The sequence below is a fragment of the Danio rerio genome, chromosome 18 (genome assembly GCF_052040795.2).
Source record: "Danio rerio strain M-AB ecotype USA chromosome 18, GRCz13ab, whole genome shotgun sequence".
Lineage (NCBI taxonomy): Eukaryota > Metazoa > Chordata > Actinopteri > Cypriniformes > Danionidae > Danio > Danio rerio.
In genome coordinates this window covers 7,425,338-7,447,936 of record NC_141038.1, presented here as the reverse complement: position 1 = coordinate 7,447,936, position 22,599 = coordinate 7,425,338, and the positions used below count along the sequence as shown (strand labels likewise).

Here is a 22,599-nt window from a genome sequence, read left to right as displayed (position 1 = left end):
AGTGTGTGTGTGTGTATGTGTGAATGTGTGTGTGTGTGTGTGTGTGTGTGTGTGTGTGTGTGTGTGTGTGTGTGTGTGTGTGTGTGTGTGTGTGTGTGTGTGTGTGTGTGTGTGTGTGTGTGTATGTGTGTGTGTGTGTGTGTGTGTGTGTTCATTTTGACTGCTATTCCTGAGGTTGAATCAGAGGACAGGTTTTGAAGATTTATCATGGGGTTTCAACAGGAGATGAATCAACACTTCACAGCTGTGTGTTAGGGAGGAACAGCTGATGAGTGTGTTTGAAACGCAGTCATGTCTGTGTTTGTGTCTGAATGTTGCATGGATGTTCGAGAGTGAGGGTATTAAATATATAGCTAGCAGTTCTGAAGTTATTTACTCACCTTTATGTCATACAGTACATACAGTACATTGAAAATAATTATTCATTTTTGCAGGTCTGGAATGAATATAACTCTAAATACAGTTGAAGCCAGAATTATTCACCCTCCTGAATTATTAGCCGCCCTGTATATTTTTCCCCAATTTCTGTTTAACGGAGAGATTTTTTCAACACATTTCTAAACAGAATAGTTTTAGTAACTCATTTCTAATAACTGATTTATTTTATCTTTGCCATGATGACAGTACAGAATATTTGACGGGATATTTTTCAAGATACTAGTATTCAGCTTAAAGTGCCATTTAAAGGCTTTTAGGTTAATTATGCAGGTTAGGGTAATTAGACAAGTCATTGTATAACAGTGGTTTGTTCGGTAGACTATCAAAAAAAAAATTTATTGCTTAAGAGGGCTAATAATATTGACCTTAAAATGGGTTTTAAAAAAATTAAAAACTCCTTTTATTTCTGCCGAAATAAAACAAATAAGGCTTTCTCCAGAAGAAAAAATATTATCTGAAAAACTGTGAAAAATTCCCTGTTCTGTTAAACATCATTTGGAAAATATTTAAAAAAAGATATTTACAGGAGGGCTAATAATTCTGACTTTAACTGTATGTATACTATATACACAGTCAAGCCTAAAAGTATTCATACCCCTGGCAAATTTTGACTTAAAATGTTTGTTTAACTGTAAATAAAAGCTGAGAAATATAATGCCTCTTATCGATCGTCTTAGGCCCTGGTCAGATGATTTTTTTTTTTGGCGGTTACGAAAGTCACTATGTCAGATTATGCGATTTTTTTCTTGATAAAATCTTGACTTGTCGTGGGTAACATATGTGCCAGCCAACACATTCCTTCACGATCAGTCATCCCGTGATGTCTACGATGAGCGTTATTTCGCAAAGTAGTCAGAAGTGTTGCTATAACAATATTTCTTAATCCATCTTAATTTTTACGTCTTTATTTTATTTTACGTCAACCTCAATAAACACTGCTGCTTGCAGACAACTAATAACTACATTACTTAAGGGCATTCCTTACGACATAGATAGGACCAAACGTATGATTCCTTTCTAATATTAAGATATTTGAAATCTAAATGTATATTTTCCTGCCAGGGGTTGCTTATTAAACACTCCCTCCCCTGGACTTCCCGCAAGTGAGACGGAGAAAATGAAAGCACATAAGCAGCATGGCAAAATCAGATGCTCTTTAAAGATCTTTAAAATGGTTTGAATCAGGAATGGTGGGAAATTGCTGCTGAAAGGGTTAATTCCTCTTCTTCCTATGCCAGGAGTCTGATTCAGTTAAGGTTCTCCATAGACTTCATCTAACGAATGTCAAATTAAAGAAGCTATTTCCAGACGTGGATGTTTGTTGTAATAGGTGCTCTCTGGCTCCTGCTGATCATAGCCTCATGTTTTTTTTCTTGTCTTGTTGGAACATTTTTGGAGTTCTTTCCTTGATGCTTTTTTCTATAATTTTCAACTTTTCTCTTGAACCATGCCCTTTGATTGCTATTTTTGGTGTAACGGCTTTGTTATATAACCCTTCAAATAAGAATGCTAATGCTCTATCTAGCCTTTGTGTCACTGATAGAATTAATATAGATCGCACCACTAAACACATGAAAACGAAGGTAACGAGCGTGGTTTTAAAAATGTATGGAGTAGAAAGTACAGATATTTGTGTAAAATTGTAAGAAGTAAAAGTAAAAAGTTGTCAAAAAATAATAAGTGGAGTAAAGTACTGATACAATAAAAATCTACTTAAGTACAGAAACAAAGTATTTGTACTTCGTTACTTCCCATCTCTGGCAAGCGAGATAATATTTATATTCGTTTACTTGCTTTAAATGCTCATGTTGTTCTGTGCATGTCCTTGAGTTTTGTGTGATACATTCAAAAATATTGGTTTCTTTGAGCAGGTCATATTAAAGGTACAGTACATATCTGACTGCTTGTATTAAAGGACAAAAATGTATAGCTTATAAAATTGTATAGCATTTAAATTCAAATATATTTATAAATGAGAACTTTTAATACAAGAATTATTGTGTTGCTTAGTAAAATATCAAATTGATTGTGGAAAGCATCATCAATGCACTGAGATATCGAATTAAACCGAATCGATGGCATGATAATCGTAACGTAACCGAACCGAACCAAACCGTGAGACCAGTGTAGTTTCACACCCACATTACACAAGAAGAAAAGATTGAATCTTGTGGCCCTTGAATTTGTTGTTTACGAATCCCCATAGACCCTATGTCAGGAAAAAAATGTGACAAATTTGTATGATTTGATCGGGACTTTAATATCTTTTGGGAGAAGCCTGTGTCATTTTCTAGTAAAAAAATTAAAAATAAATAAATATATATATATATATATATATATATATATATATATATATATATATATATATATATATATATATATATATATATATATATATATATATATAATTAAATAAATAAATAAAACTTGCTGGTTGAATAAAGGTAACTTCAAGTCAGAATTTGCCAGGGGTATAAATAATTTCGGCCTTGACTCTATATAAATATAGTATAAAGATCTAAAACAACATGAGGGAGGGTGTGTAATTGATGACAGAATGACTATTATAAGCAAAATGTCTCAAACACCAAATCAATCGATTCACGTGAACGAAAAGAAAACAACATCTAGCCTGAAAGAAAGATTAATGTCAAGCATTTTCTTCAAACACACACTCGCACCATGTTATGAGACACAGATAAAGATAATTCAGTAGATGAGTGAGTACCTGAGTCACAGTTAGTACTAGCAGTGGGGGTAACTGGACTAACGGAAAAAGGCAACAAACCGAGTCCAGCACCTGAGAAACACACAGGGCACGTTCACAAACTCAGTCACTAACATTGGCTCTCATTTGGATCAAGTCGCTCGAAGAAGCTTCCAGCACGCAGCGCAAACGCAAGAGCCCCCAAACCAATGCAAACACACACAAACCTGCACCCCAAAAACACAGTGCCAGCAGATGAACAGCACACAGCCAGCAAAAAGCCAGACACCAGTCGAGTTTTTCCTCAAAATCACCTATAATCCTGGATCATGCCATGCCAATGTAATCAAGAATCCTGGGTCTTATCTGAGGCTTTATTAGAAACAGATTCATAAATATGCTTTGCTTGGTTTGTGAGTTATTCCAAAAATGTTTAGACTACCGTTCAAAAAGTCTGGGGTCGGTGAGATTTCTTTTTAATCATTCATCAGCGATTTATCAAATTGATTAAAAGCGACAGTACAGACATTGAAAATAATAAAAAGATTTACTTGTCCCATAAATGTGGTTCGTTTGAACTTTCTATTTACTACAGAATACTAAAAACATTATAATATACAGTTGAAGTCAGAATTATTAACCCTCCTGAATTATTAGCCCTCCCTTGTTGTTGTTTTTCACCAATTTCTGTAAGTAACATAGTAATATTTCTAAACATAATAGTTTTACCAACTCATTTTTAATAATTCATTTCTTTTATCTTTACAATGATGACAGTACATAAAATTTCACTAGATATTTTTCCTACTAGATACTGGCATTTACCTTAAAGTGACATTAAGAGATGTTAATTATGTTAATTAGGCAAGGTAGGGTCATTAGGCGAGTCATTGTATAACGATGGTTTGTTCTGTGGACAATCAAAGAAAAAATATTGCTTAAGGGGCTAATAATATTGACCACAAAATGGTTTAAAAATGTTTAAAAAAATGCTGAAATAAAAAAATAAGACTAAAAATATATATTCTATAAAAATATTATAGAAAATACTATAATAAATTCCTTCCATTTGGGAAATAATGATAATTATTGAAATTATAGAAAGAATACATATTTCACAGGAGGGCTAATCGTTTTGACTTCAACCATATATATATATATATATATATATATATATATATATATATATATATATATATATATATATATATATATATATATATATAATATATAAACTATATATATAAACTACAGTGTTGTGCTTGAAAGCCCTTTGACCAATACATAGTGTATATATATGCTATGTATTGGTCAAAGGGCTTTCAAGCACAACACTGTAGTTTATAGAAGAAATGTCTAAAATGTCATTCAGTTTATATAGAATTTTTACTGAAAAAGGTTAAATAGTAAAAAATCTTGTCAGTCATATTTAAAACAATAATAATTTGATGACATAAAAAAAGAAAGAACACAAAATACAGTAGCTTTAAATTTATAGTGTAAATTTAAACTGTACATTTATATTTTACCACTATCCTTTAAACACTAGTTTTGACCCCATTTTTAATAATATGTTGTTTAATTTTTACACAGATACAGTTAAAGTTAGAATTATTAGCCCATCTGTATATTTTCCACAATTTCTGTTTAACAGAGAGAAGATTTTTTTCAGCAAATTTCTAAACATGATAGTTTTAATAACTCATTTCTAATAATGTATTTATTTTATTTTTGCCATGATGACAGTACATAATATTTGACTAGATCTTTTCAAGACACTTCTATACAGCTTAAAGTGACATTTAAAGGCTTAACTAGGTTAATTAGGTTAACTAGGCTGGTTAGGGTAATTAGGCAAGTTATTGTATAACGATGGTTTGTTCTGAGGACTATCGAAAAACATTGCTTAACAAGGCTAATAATATTGACCTTAAAATGTAAAAAAAAAATAAATAAATAAAAATTAAAAACTGCTTTTATTCCAGCCAAAATAAAACAAATAAGACTTTCTCCAGAAGAAAAAATATTATCAGACATACTGTGAAAATGTCCTTGCTCTGTTAAACATCACTTGGAAAATATTTAAAAAAAGAAAAAAGGGGGGCTAATAATTCTGACTTCAGCTGTATATAAAAAGCATTAACTTTGTCTTGTCTGTATGTGCACTGTCAAAAATCGCTGGTTGTCAGTAATGCTGTAAAATTTACAAGTGCAATGTAAATGAACAATTACAATTGTGCAGTAAAACTATTGTAACTGTACATTTATAGTGTGCTTATAAATTTTGCCAGCAATACTGTAAAAACTGCCACTAACACTGTAAAGTGTACAAGCACACTGTACATTAATAACTACAGTTGTGATGTGAAACTACAGCCCCCTTGTAATTGTTCATTTACAGTGCACCCAGCAGGCACAGGATGTCAACGTGATGTCAGATTGACGTTGTACCCCAACGTCGTGGGGACGTTGCATTTTATTTGGAAATGAAAATCGGGTTGACATCAGAATCCAATAGCAGGCCGATGTCAATGTCCAACCTAAAATCAACCAAATATCACCATCTAATGATGTTACAGCTTGATGTTGAGTGGATGTTACCACAATGATGTCTATCAGATGTTGGATTTCGGTTGCCAAATTTGACGAATAAATGTCAGTATTTGATATCAACGTGATATTGGTTTAAGATGATGGCTCGATGTTGGATTTTGGTCACTTTCCAAAACAACCTAATATCAACCAAATATCAACGTCATTTGACGTCATTGTTGGATGTCAAAATAACATTGCTCTTAGACACTGGCATTTTGATAGAGCTAGAATTTTTATCACTTGACATCATGACCCTAATCAAACCTAATATTAACATCTTATCATGTTGTGTGCCTGCTGGGCACTTGTGCAACCAAAATTGCCAGATATACTGTACATTTTACTGCAATTTTTTACCTATTTGACTCCTACATTGCAGATAGCTGTTGAATTGCATTTTATGAATAACCAAGGAGCAGAGTTTCAGCTAAAAATAATATTCAACATCATACTGAAAAATAAAGTAATCTACTGGATGGCCTGAAGGTAAATTAACAGCAAAACTCGATTTTTATGTGAGTAAACTACCTTTTAGAAAACCACAAACGCTAACCCCACATCACAAAACCAGCCTCAACCCAAAAACAAAGACAAAAGTCAAATGAAGAATGCATAAAGAGGAGAACTGTAAGCGTTCACCACGAAAACACAACAAAAACTCTTTCTAACATCATTTCTCCCTTGATTACGGCATGTAGAGTCATGGCACATTAGCAAGATTCAAGAACAAGCACAATGAAGCTGATTTGTACAGCAGCTCTCATTTTTTTTCCCAGCAGGAACAACAGAGAGCATCTAAACACAACGCATCCCGCAGCTAGTAAAGCCCAGCACTGCGTCTCCATCATGCGGCTTCAAACAGCCCCAGCAAACCCAGAAAGCACAGCCAGCCACAAACACAATATACTTACACGTCTTACAGCAACCGTCCACATACGTCTGAACTACACCTCCATTCTGAAAGAGGAAACACACAGAGGTCAGAAAAACGATGGTCTGAATGCATACAGTAGTACAGTGGCTATAGAAAATCATCATACCTAGTGAAAACCTAGCTTTTGTTTCACATCACACCCTGCTTACAAAAGCAGCCAAAGTGCTTTACAATCATGAGGGGGTCTCTCCACACCACCACCAGTGTGCAGCATCCATCTGGATGATGCGACAGCTGCCACAGGACAACGGCGCCAGTGCCTTTACCACACACTAGTCATTTGTGGAGTGGAGAGACAGTGATAAAGCCAATTCAGTGGAAGATTAGGAGGCCATGATGGGTGAGGGCCAATGGAGGGAATTTTGTCAGGACACCAGGGTTACACCTCTACTCTTTACGAGAAATGCCATGGGATTTTTAATGACCACAGAGAGTCAGGACCTTGGTTTAACGTCTCATCGGAAACATGGCGCCACTGACAGTATAGCGTCCGCTTTACTTTACTGAGGCATTATAGGACTCACACAGACCACAGGTTGAGCGCCCCCTGCAGACCTCACTAATACCACTTCCAACAGCAACCTAGTTTTCCCACGTTATCTCACAGCCAGGTACTGACCAGGCTCAGCCCTGCTTAGCTTCAGTGATAACTGGTCTTGGGTTGCAGGGTGATACAGCTGTGGTGGGTGCTCCGGTTTCCCCCACAGTCCAAAGACATGTGCTATAGGTGAATTAGGTAAAACTGTTCATAGTGTTTGTGTGTGTGTGAGAATGTGAGAGTGTATGGGTTTTTCCCAGTACTGGGTTGTGACTGGAAGAGCATCCGCTGTGTAAAACATATGCCGCAATAGTTGTCGCTTCATTCCTCTGTGGTGAACCCTGATAAATAAGGAACTAAGCCAAAGGAAAATGAATGACTGAATGACAAATTAAGTCATTATTTCAAAGAGGTGTGATGATTTTCGATAAGCACTGTATATAATAGGGTTGGACGATGTCGACCAATTAGGCATCGTACAATGTCTAATGTGAAACATCTCGATTGGACGATGGCATCGTCGTCATAGGCAGAGGTGAATTAATTATTTATGAATAAATAATTAATTCTGAAGGAATTAATTATTTGTAGTCTACCGTTTCAACTACCTGACCCGCATGGTTTTTGTTTTAACCATAAACAAATAAAAATAAAGATAAGTTGCACAAAAATTACCACCAGACAATCACTTTTTCCGCAGGACATGAATAGGCAGAGTGATCTGTGTCAATATAACGGCATCGACAAACTTGGTCAGTAAAAAAGGTGCACAACCAACCCACAACGTCCGAGGTTTTCGCTAAAATTACTAAGAACAAGCGTGAAAGTGAAAGATCGAAGCAGTGTACTGACACTGTGAAACGTTACCTGATTCAAAAGACAGAAGAGTTGTTAGATAGAGACAATTTTAATTAAATATCACGTTTAACAACTATAGTGAGACGCAATCCTGCGCTACTTCCTATATAAACTGTCCGATGTGCACTGCTCTCTGGAGCGTGCATGACATTGTGTGTGGCTGTGTCTGTGTGGTCACGTGATGTGTGTTTTCAGCAGACGGAGCACTGTTCAGAAATGCTCGGTAAAACACAGTGTGGATCTGAATCATTTTTGTTCTAAAATGCTATTTTAAAACTAAGACGTATTAGTGTAAACGGGCCTGAGTGTGAATTTTCACGAGCGGGTTTACAATGGGGGCGGGGCGGAGGATTGGCGATGCCGGCTCAGCATTGTGTTGTTTGTCGGCCATCAGCGATGGACAATGGCATCGGCTATCGGCCCAACCCTAGTACATATTGATTGGAAACAGACCTGAATACACTCGGTGTCGTTGAAAGGAGGACAGACGACTCCAGACGCCAGAACTACAGCACCAACCGCAGTCTCCATACAGTCGAACCGTGTGCAGTTTGCCACCCATGAGCTGCCCGCCTGCAAACACCACCACAAACACCATCAGCCTCATGCATTCCAGGTTTTTATTGTTAAGGTACAAAGAAATCAAAACTAACCATATTGATTCTGTTAGCTCAAGTCGCTAGTTTTGTGGTGAACAAGTCATCTATGCATGTTATTAGGAAAAAAAATAGTTTGCCCTTGTTATCTACAATTGACATCTGGAAAAGCACTTCCTGTTTGTTTTCAGGTAAATTCTCAGATTATGTCTGTCTGAGGTATAGAGCGTGGCTCAACCTACTTAACCACGCCCCTTCCACTGTCAGTTTTGACTATACAAACAGAAATGATGAGGCGTTGTCTGTTATAGGTTGTAATAACTCTTCTAAACCCTGATCTTTCTGAATGAAATGCCTACTTTAATATGTCCAATCAGCTCGCAGTACAAAAAACAAACCACGTCCACTGCTTTCTCATTTAATATTCAGTTTTTCTGGGGTCCAAGCTTTCAGTTCATGCGGACTCAAACCTTTTCTTGAAAACAGTGTTGTGGTTTTTATGGTGTGTTTGTAACTTGTATTGCTTCCATTGTGGGGACCAAATGTCCCCACATGTATAACAAAACCAGTACGTTTTGGTCCCCATTTAAGAAAACTGCTCATAAATTACATTAATTAATTATTTTGATAAATTGTAAAAATCCAGACTGTTTCCTGTGAGAGTTGGGTTTTGGGGTAGGGTTGGGGGATAGAATATACAATTTAAGGGAAGTCCATATAAAGACTGCACCTGTGTGTGCAAGTGTGTGTACTTGTTTATGTGGTTTATGAGGACACACAATTGTATAAAGACATCGGATGGAGACTTACAGTAGTACCCAAGTCTCTCTATTTAATAGGGATTATGAGGACATGCTTTTGTCCTCGTAATTCCAAACGCTTAAAAATCATATTTAATGGGACATTTTGACATTCAAAATTTGTCACGTTTACAGTGAGGGTTAGGATAGGGCCATATATTAAGTGATTTTTCCAGTACAAAATATATTATGCTCATAAACCATATATATAAGTGTATGTGTATGTATCTGACAGACAGTAGCAATGCATTTGTGGATAAATTTGATTGGGAACAAACGTCCTGAGAAAATTTGACATCCATTTATGACATTTTTTTTGTAAGCAGGGTAAATGTACACTTGAAAGAAACAAACATACAATATTCACTGTATTTTCAAAGAGAAGTTGTTCACAAACAGCAAATACAGTTTGTTTGTTTGTTTCATTCAAGCGTACATTTATGCCTAGAAAATACCAGAAGTGAGAGTAGATTACAATAAGTTTTTCTGTAGTGCTGCTGTTTCCACTTGGATATGAGCACGAGATGTTTTTTTGCATAATTTGAGGTCAGTAAGTTTTTGTCTGAAATATATTAATGCATTTATCGTTTATCAAGATAATCAAAAGTGATAGCACAGAAATGTATAATGATATAAAATATTTGTGCATTAAATAAATGCTGTTCTAAAATGTAATTGTGTTAAAAAGGTTCATTTATCAAAATAATCTTGTCAGACACACTAATCTCATTTAAATCAAGAATCCTTTGATCACAGATGACATTAAAAAGATTTTAAAAATGTAAACATCGCAGTGCAGCCTCAAAATATTAATTTGTTGTCATTTCAAATGTTTATAATTCATCATCATTCAAACCACAAGTTTTGACCCATTTTTAATGTGTATTGTTTTATTTTTGCATAAACATACCTGTTACTCTGAATAAAAATGTAAGATCGTTTCATGCATATTTTAAACATTTTGTAAACAAAAGCAGCCTCCTAAAAGTGGCCAAACTATTTCATAAAAAACATTGTGGTTTCGACTGTGTGTGTGTGTGTATTTCTGATCTACAGCAGCAATACTTTTGTGGATAAACTGGCTGGAAAAAGAAACGCCCCCAGAAAATCTGACAAAACATCCATTTGTGAACATTTTCAAAGGAAGATGTTCACCAATACAGAGAATTAAGTTTGTTTTTTTCTTTCAAGGGGAACTTTAATATATTTTTGCAGAAGGTGAGTGCAGATTACCATAAATACTTCTGTAGTGCCGTTTTCACTGGGATATGAGCAGGAGATGTTTTTGCAGGAGCCGCAGCACACGTGGGGATCAGATGATGGGACATAAACCTGATGCTACAGTAATAATGAAAAATGTATAAAAAACAAACAAAAAAAACATTTAAATATAAATAAACTCAAATATACATGTAATATGGAAAATTCAAACCAATTGATAATGGTCAGTTTCTGGATTTAGTGAATTTATTATGTATGGGTTTCAGTAAAATTATAATATTTATTTTATTCTGTAATATAATAACATTTCTTCTTAATGTACAATAAACATATTGCCATACACAGTAGAAATTTTTAATGACAGCTAAAGGGTCTAATAAATGTTTTCATTTATTGTTATTGAAAATCATGGATTATTCCACCTTATTCCAACTCTTGGTTCAGTGTTGGTAGTATAGAAACTGAATATAAATGATTAAAATGAATATAAATGTCTTAAAAATGGCACCTTTTTGGTAATTTTATGCAAAACAAATCTCTAAATGGCAACATTCTACTGTTTAATTTGGTGAAATAAGCGGACATTTGCAATTCAAAGAATACAATAACAAAAACATGTTTTACTTGACTATAAAACTCGAGAAACTCAAGTGATCTCTTAAAGGAATACTCCACTTTTTTGGTAAGAGGCCAAGGCTTTACAACTCACCTAGAGTTAAACAGTTGAGTCTTTCCATTTTTTAACCCATTCAGTCGAACTTGGGGTCTGGCCAGAGCACTTTTAGTTTAGCTTAGCATAGATCACTGAATCAGATTAGACCAGGGGTGTCCAAACTCGGTCCTGGAGGGCCAGTGTCCTGCAGATTTTAGCTCCAACTTGCCTCAACACACCTGCATGGATATTACCAGAATGCCTAAGAGCTTGATTAGCAAGCCCAGGTGTGTCTGATTGGGGTTGGAACTATACTTTGCAGGACACCGGCCATCCAGGACCGAGTTTGGACATGCCTGGATTAGACCATTAGCATCTCGCTTAAAGTTATTTAAAAACACTTTCAATTATTATCCTATTTAAAGCTTGACTCTTCTGTAGTTACAATACTGATGGAAAATAAAAAGCTGCTATTTTATTGGTCAATTAGGCATGGGATGATAACTGGTTTCAAGTTTACAGCATATCTTTGGATACCCCAAATTGTCAAAGACTATTTTATTTATTTATGAAAACAGTATATCTAGCAGCAAAGGAGCAGCCACATCAGAAACTACTAGTCAGTCCACGATTCAGCAAACATTTGAAAAAACAGCAAACATACTACAGACCTGAAAGTGCAGTGATTTACTTTATAAGAACTGCTACACAATACAAAAAAATAAGACCTAACTTTTGGTTCATGCAGACTCAAACTTTTCCTTAAAAACAATGTTGTGGTTTTGATGGTGTTTGCAACTTGTATTGCTTCCATTGTGGAGACCAAATGTCTCCACATATAAACCAGTACATTTTGACATGTTTTGGTCCTCATGAAGAAAACAGCTCAATAATCACACAGAATTAAGTATTTTGAGAAAATATAAAAATGCAGACTGTTTCCTGTGAGGGTTGGGTTTAGAAGTAGTGTTGGGGGATAGAATGTACAATTTATAGGAAGTCCCTATAAAGGTACTTGTATCGGTGAATGTTTACTTGTTTATGTAGTTTATGAGGACATAAAATTGTATGAAGACATGGGTATGACCTAGTAAGCAAATCTAGTGTCCATGTGTCTCTATTAAGGGGGTTTAAGAGGACATGCCACTTGTGTTTACAATTCCAAATCATATTTAATGGGGCTTTTTGACATTCTAAATGAACCACAGGTTTATTGAGAGGCTTAGGATTAGGTTTAGCCATATAGTAAGTGATTTTATTAGTATAAAATATACTATGCCTATATATTAAATAAATAACAAATATTTAAAATATTTATATTGACAAGTACAATGCAATCCTGGATTAACATCTATGTTGATCCTGGAACATCTTTTTTGTTGGAAAATGTAATCTATACCTATTCCCTACCCCTAAACCCAATCATAACTGTAAATGATTCCCAAAATCAGAGGGTAATAATAGTAGCATAACAATCATGTAAAAGTGCATAAACCAAACCACAAGCCTAAACTTAACATAAGCTGTAAACATATCCCTTAATTCTGATTGGCTGATTGGAATGCTGTTCCAGGATTAACATAGATGTCAGGTTGGCGACCCCATGCCTAATCCAATAAGGCCAGGAACTATACTCTCATTCCTGCGTAACAATCAAGGAAGTTTGCTGCTGTACCATGGCTGCAGAAGGGGCATTTATATTACTACACTGCCGAAAAATAGTACCTAGCTTGGTAACAGTGTAATCTCAGTGTACAGCATGGACAGATCATGGTTCCTTGATAATTATTATTAATGTTCCTTTTAATGTTTCCAGAGCTGCTTATTGAAGTAGTATCAGTGACACGACTCACAGTTTCACATTTCTCAGAGCAGTTGGCAGTGGTGACCTCCATGGCGTAGAAACCAGTGCTGGGGTCTTTATGTGTGAGGCACTGAACGGTGTAACACAGTTCCCCCTCAAAATACTGCACCATAGACTGGCCAGGGTTCAATATCGTCACACCCTGAAACAGACACACTTCTGCCTTCACTACACACACACACAAACACACACACACACACACACGCCCAAACACACACTTGTGTTTTCAGTTTCTTTGAACAGGGTGGTATTTTGAGTCTGTGAGTGTGCGTTACGAGTCTTACTGCAGTGATACAGTGGGCATCCACAGGGGCCGCCGGGGTCTGGTTCCTCCACTCTCACTTCACCCTTTAGCAAAAAGGTCACCGTATAATATTTTGGTTACAGGACAGTTTGCTAGGGCAACAACAAAATCTATTATACACACGGTGTTAATGAATACAGAATACAGTTTAAAACACTCACCATGGTGCAGGCCGGAAGCGTAAGATTGTGACACTGACATTCTATAAAGAATCCAAACAAATGTATAAATGTAACTGTGTATGCGTGAAAATAAAACACAATAAAGTAAAAGCAACACAAAGCATCACGCAAGTCAAATTTTCCAATGTTTTTCAGGCCAGGTGATCACTTACATCCTACATACAGCGGGTATGGAAAGTATTTTGACCCCCTTAAACTTCACTCTTTGTTATATTGTAGACATTTGCTAAAATAATTTAAGTTTTACTAGTTAATGTACACACAGCAGCATATATTGACAGAAAAACACAGAATTGTTAGAATACTTAGGACCAGGTGATATTTTTAGTTAGCCTTTTTTTAATAAATGACAGTGTTTTTCTTTCAATGGTGCACATTAATGCTGTGTGCACGTTAATGAGGAAATAATTGAACTTAAATGATTTTAGCAAATGGCTGCAATATAACTGTCACCGACTCGGTCCCAGTCATTCCCCTCGCTGGCCAGCAGAGGCCACCATCACCGGACTTCTAAGCAGTACGTCATCCACTTAAACCACAGGTGTCAAACTCGATTTCAAAAGGGCCGCAGCTCTGCACAGTTTAGTTCCAACCCTAATTAAACACACCTGATCAAACTAATTGAGTCCTTCAGGCTTGTTTGAAACCTATAGGTAAGTGTGTTGGAGCAGGATTGGAACTAAACTGTGCAGGGTTTCGGCCCTCCAGGAATTGAGTTTGACACCCCTGACTTAAACTGATAAGCACACACACCTGCAGCTCATCCCGCTAACGACCCACGCTTACACATATAAACAGCACACACACTCAGTCCTTTGCGAAGTCTTGTTCTGCCCTGTCTGACATTACTGAGCGTTATCTCCTGGCCTAATCCCCTGTGTATTGCCTGGACTGTTACCGACCTTGTGTTGCCTTCTGCCTGCCCCAAACCTTGCTTGTATTCTGACTCTGATCCACCACGCCTGAAATCTCTACTCTGAACCACGCTGCTGGCGCCTGCCACTGATCCATGCCTACTATATCACTCCTTGACAGCCAGCCGCCAGCCCTTAGACCCTTACTGAAAACTACTGATGTGAGTTTGCACGTGAGTGCGTTTTGTGTTTGAACTGTGTTTAATAAATATACTGCAAATGGATCCCTCCGTTTCAGGCTCCCCGTTACAATAACAAAGTGAAGTGTAGAGGGGTCTCAATGCTTTCCACACCCATTGTATTTGATTAACTAAAACAAATACTTCTTTAAAAATGACATGTACATTTATTTATGTATATTATATTTATTTTATGTTTTTTGTAGAAAATATAAGCTTAATTTACTACAGTATATAAACATAGGCCAAACAGTAAAATGTAAAATGAACTAAACCGGTTTAAAAAACTCATTCAGGGGGCACTTTACAAAAAACACTTTATTTTGCTGGTTCGTTTGTTGTGTTTAAGTTACATTGCAACTAATTCTCATTAGATTATAAGTAGACTGTTAGGTTAGGGTTAGGGTTAGTTTAAGTTGACATGTACTTGCAAAGTTTCTTATAGTCAGTTAAATGTCTGTTTAGCAACAGTATTAACAGATATTAAGCAGACAGTCTACTAATACTCAAATGGACCATCAAAATAAAGTTTTACCAAATACTGTATTATTGTCAAATATTATTACAATTAAACATTTTGTAATTTAATACATTCAAAACAAAACTGTGGTAAAGATGAATCGCCAGATGTTGAAAAATGCATCTCATTTGCTGCGCAAGAAATATTTCATTGACAGTAAATTTGCTTAATTTTTGGGAATAAAAATATATTTTACTGTAGTCTTTGACTTTCTATATGAAATATAAATATTTTGTAACATTGCATCAATTTGATGCATACTTAAAAAATATTATCTTAATTAGGAGTATATATATGTAAAATCAGTTATTATTATACTACATGTGCCAAATGGTTTTATTGTAGTGTATCACAGAGAAGCTCATTCATTTAAGCAGTTTGGATTATTAGTCATGTCCAATAACATAATATTTTTAGTGTATTGTTTTTTTATCTGTGTAGTTATGCTTTTTTATAGTTTAGTAACATTTTCATGTTGACAAAACATGAAACAAACATGAAAGAAAGGAAGGAAGAAAGAAAGGAAGGAAAGGAAAGGAAGGAAATAAGGAAGGAAGGAAAGGAGGGAAGGAAAGAAAGAAAGAAAGAAAGAAAAAGAAAGAGAGAAAGAAAAAAAAAGAAAGAGAAAGAAAGGAAGGAAGGAAAGAAGGAAGGAAGGAAGGAAAAAATGAAGGAAGGTAAGAAGAAAATAAGGCAGGAAGGAATGAAAGAAATGAAGGAAATAAGGAAAGAAAAAAAGAAAGAAAGAAAGAAAGAAAGAAAGAAATAAAGAAAGAAAGAAAAAGAAAGAAAGAAAGAAAGAAAGAAAGAAAGAAAAAGAAAGAAAGAAAGAAAGAAAGAAAGAAAGAAAGAAAGAAAGAAAGAAAGAAAGAAAGAAAGAAAAAGAAAAAAAAAGAAAGAAAGAAAGAAAGAAAGAAAGAAGAAAAAGAAAGAAAGAAATAAAGAAAGAAAGAAAGAAATAAAGAAAGAAAGAAAAAGAAAGAAAGAAAGAAAGAAAGAAAGAAAGAAAGAAAGAAAGAAAGAAAGAAAGAAAGAAAGAAAGAAAGAAAGAAAGAAAGAAAGAAAGAAAGAAAGAAAGAAAGAAAGAAAGAAAGAGATCCTAAAAGGTGTCAGTACCGCAGTGTGTTTCTGGACAGCAGCTGTCTGGCACGGGTCTCTTTATCAGCACAGCTCCAGGAGCACAACTCACACTGGGCTCAGGACACAGACTCATATCACACACTGAAACAGTAACACACACACACACACACACACACACACACACACACACACACACTGATTCTCCTTTCATCATCTAACAGTAAATGATGTGATGTGTAGTCCTGTCCAGTGAGTGCTTATAACTACCGCAATGATACTGTGGACAGCAGTGATTGGTGGTGTTCATATCCACAGCCAGTATCTCTCCAGTCTGACACACTGGTATGGGCTCAATGCAGGACTCACACACTGAAACACAGGATTGTAAAAACACCACACACATAATCTATATTTTGGACTTGGATAAATAGGTTTAATAAATATAATTGTTTAAGATATGTTCCATGACAACTATGACAATATCTATCTATCTATCTATCTATCTATCTATCTATCTATCTATCTATCTATCTATCTATCTATCTATCTATCTATCTATCTATCTATCTATCTATCTATCTATCCATCCATCCATCTATCCATCCATCCATCCATCCATCCATCCATCCATCCATCCATCCATCCATCCATCCATCCATCCATCCATCCATCCATCCATCCATCCATCCATCCATCCATTGTTCCATTTATCTATCCATCCATCCATCCATCCATCCATCCATTGTTCCATTTATCTATCCATCCATCCATCCATCCATCCATCCATTGTTCCATTTATCCATCCATCCATCCATCCATCCATTGTTCCATTTATCTATCCATCCATCCATCCATCCATTGTTCCATTTATCCATCCATCCATTGTTCCATTTATCTATCCATCCATCCATCCATCCATTGTTCCATTTATCCATCCATCCATCCATCCATCCATCCATCCATCCATCCATCCATCCATCCATCCATCCATCCATCCATCCACCGTTCCATTTATCGTTCCATCTATCTATCTATCTATCTATCTATCTATCTATCTATCTATCTATCTATCTATCTATCTATCTATCTATCTATCTATCTATCTATCTATCTATCTATCTATCTATCTATCTATCTATCTATCGTTCAATCAAATCATTTGTCTAGTCACTTCAACTTACTTCACTAAACTTTGCATAACTTAAAAAATGTGTTGAAACGTTTTGTTCTTGTTTGTAAATGTAAATATGATTGTAATATAGTATACTGTCACACTGTTGTTACATCGCAACAAAAAGTGTTAAGAAATGTGTTGAAACCTGAATAACTGATTATAAAAAGTTAAAAGTAACATAAAAAAATATTTGTAGACTTCTTGTGATATCATTTCTTTCAGTGTCCGTTTCTGCATCATCAGCATTGAGATTGTAGTGTTGAAGTACTGTATTTCCACTTGGTAATTACCACACATGTAGCTGTAGCAGCAGGCGTGTGCTCCTCTGACCTCCACCAGGAACTGATCCTCTCGACAGATCGGCGGCGGGACGCTCTGACAGGCCAGTGGATCACATTCTGGCAGAAACCAATCAGAAAAGCGAGCCTCATGCACTGACCATGCAAACAGCAGCAGAATAAGGATTACACCAGCTCTTACCACATCTGTATTCAGGACAGCAGGACAGAGCGCTATAGCCGATCACCAGCTTGTCTCCATTCTCACAGCTGGGAACTTCACTCTGACAGATGGTCAGGTTACATTCTGAACACAAATACACACACATGCAGTAAAAAAATTGTATGAAAAAAATAAAAGCTTTTATTTGCATGCCTTTAACATAAACAATACATAGTAAAAATTATTATATATTTTGTCTTTTTCAAATATTTTCCAAATGATGTTTAACAGAGCAAGTAAATTTTCACAGTATGTCTGATAATATTTTTTCTTCTGGAGCAAGTCTTAATTGATTTATTTTGGCTAGAATAAAAGCAGTTTTTAATTTTTTAAAGCACCATTTTAATGTAAAAATTATTAGCCCCTTTAAGCTATATATATTATTTTGATAGTCTACAGCACCACAAAGGGGCCTCAGCAAGCTCTGGTGGGGGGGGGGTGTGGGATTGGGGGTCACATTATATTTTTTATGTTTATTTAGCAATGTAAAGTTAGGAGAACGATTATGTTTCCTCAGTTCATTTAATCACCTGGCTGGCCAAAAAAATGGCCAATTTTGTAATTTATACTCCACAAAAAAAGACAAAGTCTCTGATTTGCCTTTAGCAGCTAATAGTAATGACCCAAGCATACTAGACCCAGATGAGGAAGCTCCAAACATTTTGGGTCACAGCGCTAGCAAAACTGGAAACATCAAGATAGTTACCTGAAGTATGGTTTTATTTCATTTTCTTGAAGCAAAGAGTCCCTGACCCAGCCACAGTGTATTACTTGCACCAAAGTTCTTGCTAACGAATGCATGAGACTGTCCAAATTAATAAGACATTTGCAGACGACTCATCCTCAATCCCGCAAAGTGTACCTAATACAAATGGCCTACTGATGTTTTGTTTATATATTTTAAATTAGGCCATTATTTGGGCATATCTACATATAGTAACAAACAAACCATCTTATTTTGACATACTTACTGCAAACTTATACGAGCGAAAATATCATTAAATGTGGAGGTGGCCTTACAATATTTTCAGGGGAAAAAAAGGGTGACTCAGGCAAAAAAAAAGGTTGGGAACCACTGGTCTACAGAACAAACCATCGTTATACAATAACTTGCCTTATTACCCTAACCTGCCTAGTTAACCTAATTAAGCCTTTAAATGTCACTTTAAGCTGTATAGAAGTGTCTTGAAAAATATCTAATCAATTATTCTGTGCTGTCAATAAATAAATAAACAAGGGGGGCTAAAAATTCATGGTGGCCAATAATTCTGACTTCAACTGCATATCTCCCCTTGTGGCTATTATAAGAACTGCAGCAATAGTAGCAGTTAGAAGAAGACAGCAATTAGGCAATTTATTAAATAAACAACATGCTTATTCTGACCAGTTCTCAGAGTATTAAAATACATTAAAAAAAAATGAAAGCTCCACATGAACTCTTTAATTTGTTGTCCCAGGTTTACGCAATTGACCTTCGAAGGACACACGCTCTGAACTGGGACGCAGCTTAAGTGGAATTAGCATTAGAGATTAGTACTTTCCAGTTCATAGTATATTAAAAATAGTACATCGAATGTTCCTGGGTGATGACCTGTTTCTGATGGATTTGTGTGTTTGTATGTTTGTACCACAGATCTTCTTGGGACAGCAGACTCCTTCCTCCAGGACGTCCACGGCGTATTCTCCCTCTCTCTCACACAGCGGAGCCGGTTCATAACTGCACTCGGGCTCTACAGGAACCACACTACCATTTTCCAGACACCGGAAGAGACAGCAGCCGCGCAGAGAGCCGTTCCACACCTCACCTGGAGCCCGTGGTGCTCCGTCGTTATCCGTACACACTGAAATAACAGGACATCATCATACAACGCAACAAAAAATCTGCTAATTTAACAGTAAATAAAAAACTGCAGCTGTGGTTGCCGGAATTGAAGTATCATGACTATGGTTTACAAAATTCAGATGTTTAGATGTTACTGCTTCAAAACATGGTGCATTTGAGACTCAAGATTCAAAGTGTTTATTGTCAGAATAGGAAACAGGTTCTCTGAACAATGACATACTTTGTTGTCCACACTGAGTGCAAGTAAAGTTTATTGTAAAATTAAAGTATGTTAAAAAAATTATACCGTAAAATTAAAAATATGCAATACTTATTTAACCAAATAGGCATGCAAAAAGTAAATATAAGTGTAAACTTTTAAATAAATAATACATAAAGAAGGTTTCTATATAGATAAATGTGTTGAAAAAATGTAGAAAACTGTAATAAAAATGTACGAAATATTCATTCATTTTACTTCAGCTTAGTCCCTTACTTAGTCACAGTGGAATGAACTGCCAACTATTCCAGCATATGTTTACATTTACATTTTTACATTTAGTCATTTAGCAGACGCTTTTATCCAAAGCGACTTACAAATGAGGACAAGGAAGCAATTTACACAACTAAGAGCAAGTACTAAAGGCAAGTTTCAGGTCTGTAAAGTCTAAGAAGGGAAGTATTAGTAGTTTTTTTTTTTTTTTTTTTTTTTGTACAGTTAGTGTGATATTCAAAGAGGCAATTGCAGATTAGGAAGTGAAGTGGAGACTAAATAGTTGAGTTTTTAGTCGTTTCTTGAAAATAGCGAGTGACTCTGCTGTTCTGATGCAGTTAGGGAGTTCATTCCACCAACTGGGCAGATTGAGCGTGAGCGTTCGCGAAAGTGATTTTTTCCCTCTTTGGGATGGAACCACGAGGCGACGTTCATTCCCAGAACGCATGTTTCTGGAGGGCACATAAATCTGCAGAAGTGAGTGCAGATAAGAAGGTGCATATGTTTTGCACTGCGTATAAATTTAAATTTTCAATAAATAATACTTATGGTTTGGCGTGTGGCGCATGTGGTTTTGCATGCGGAAATTACCATGCAAAATGTTTTTGAGTAAAATATAAAAAGACTATTAACTCTGCAAGCAATTAAATATAAGGCAGTCTAAAACATTAAATAATCAACAGTTATTCGCAGGTTTTTGAAGTGCCTATATGATGACAGTACCATGCATGTTCATTATCACAATGTATTGTATTATTAAATATGCTGTAATCTCACCGCACTGGTCCTCGGTGACACAGAAAGCAGAATCTGCTCGGTGAAGGATGGTGCCGCTTTTACAAACACACTCCTCTCTGATAGAAGAGCAGGTGCTTTCTTCATAGTAATCGCGGTTCTGGCATGTTCGCGTCTTGCATGTGTTCACACAGGGTTTGTATTCTTTACCAGGAGGACATTTGAGTGCTGCATGAACAAATATGAGGAAAAAGTGAAGAAACATACTAGCGTTTAAAAATGTCAAGGAGTCTGTAAAATCACTCACGGCAGAAGTTGCTTTTCCTCCAGCTGAAGCAGATCTGATGAGTGTAGCAAATGGCAACATAAGCAGCCAGGAAGTCACACTCGTGCTCTTTATAATGCAGGTCACCCGCCCATATCTTATCGCAGAAGTTTTCTGGAGAAACCTGCCAACGGAAATGACATTTGGAAATTCAATATAAGATTGCCGGGATATCAAATGGTGAGAGATTTTATATATGGGTGCACAACTTTGTCTGTTGGGTGACATTTCTCCAAGTGGCCCAATATTATAAGCAAATTTGTAAACTGTAATAATTGGTGATATTTTACATTGTTAATGTATTTATTAAGATTTTGAATCTAAAGAATGTTTTAATTTTAATTTGATTAATTGTTTTTATTTATAAAAAATTTTTTTTTTCAAATGTCTGCATCAGGGCATGCATTCTTATTGTGTGAAATGCAAGAACAATGCTTAAACAAGGTTCAGCATAATGTCAAAAAAAGCAATTCGTTACCGTAATCTCTGTGGGCCTCATTTATGAAACACAGGCAGAACCATTTTTTTTGTGTGTGTGTAAAACGTCCTTTAAAAAAAAAAAAAATATATATATATATATATATATATATATATATATATATGTATTTTTTTTTTTTTTTTAGTAGTAGTAGTTTACATTTTGAGTAATTTTGTCATGTGCATTAATCATTTATTTTTATACGTTTTATTGCTTTTTATATGCTTTTTATAAATTTTTGACTTTCGGTTAAATGACAAAGCCATTTTGAGGGGCCTCAAAACTTTTGTAAATGTCTAAGTAAAAGTTTTTGAAAACGATACTGTTGTCATCTCTATATTAATCTCTCCTTTAAAACGTTAAAAAATGCAAGGAAGAACTGTCGAGTTTTCATGTTAACAATAACAAAACTAGAAAAAAATAAGTTCAAATAAGGCAAAAAAAAATCATTCATTTTGCTTCTGCTTAGCCCTATATTTACCAGGGGTCGAAACATCTAATTATTTCGGTGTATATTTTACGCAGCGGATGCCCTTCCAGCCACTACCCAGTATTGTGAAACACCCATACACTCTCACATTCACACACACGCACACAAACACACACACACACACTACAGACAATTTAGTTCATCCAGTTGACTTATAGCGCATGTCTTCGGACTGTGGGGGAAACCGGACCAAACTCTT

General features: G+C 35.7%; 1 protein-coding gene across 5 annotated transcripts in view; it reads right to left on the bottom strand.

The window, feature by feature from the left end:
* otogl (otogelin-like) overlaps positions 1 to 22,599 on the bottom strand; it is a 110,592-nt gene that overhangs the window by 4,115 nt on the left and 83,878 nt on the right. For 4 of the 5 annotated variants that reach the window (XM_087292755.1, XM_087292754.1, XM_087292756.1 and 1 more), the window contains 13 exons: positions 21,415 to 21,556; positions 21,150 to 21,335; positions 19,686 to 19,898; positions 18,037 to 18,141; positions 17,847 to 17,954; positions 16,650 to 16,751; positions 16,419 to 16,523; positions 13,669 to 13,709; positions 13,488 to 13,551; positions 13,193 to 13,371; positions 10,700 to 10,804; positions 8,524 to 8,643; positions 6,652 to 6,697 (listed from right to left, as the gene is read on the bottom strand). In XM_087292755.1, coding sequence (XP_087148881.1) covers positions 6,652 to 6,697; positions 8,524 to 8,643; positions 10,700 to 10,804; positions 13,193 to 13,371; positions 13,488 to 13,551; positions 13,669 to 13,709; positions 16,419 to 16,523; positions 16,650 to 16,751; positions 17,847 to 17,954; positions 18,037 to 18,141; positions 19,686 to 19,898; positions 21,150 to 21,335; positions 21,415 to 21,556 — 1,516 coding nt within the window. Of the gene's footprint in view, positions 1 to 3,166; positions 3,239 to 6,651; positions 6,698 to 8,523; positions 8,644 to 10,699; positions 10,805 to 13,192; positions 13,372 to 13,487; positions 13,552 to 13,668; positions 13,710 to 16,418; positions 16,524 to 16,649; positions 16,752 to 17,846; positions 17,955 to 18,036; positions 18,142 to 19,685; positions 19,899 to 21,149; positions 21,336 to 21,414; positions 21,557 to 22,599 lie in introns of all 5 variants that reach the window. The other variant, XM_087292753.1, reaches the window with a different exon arrangement.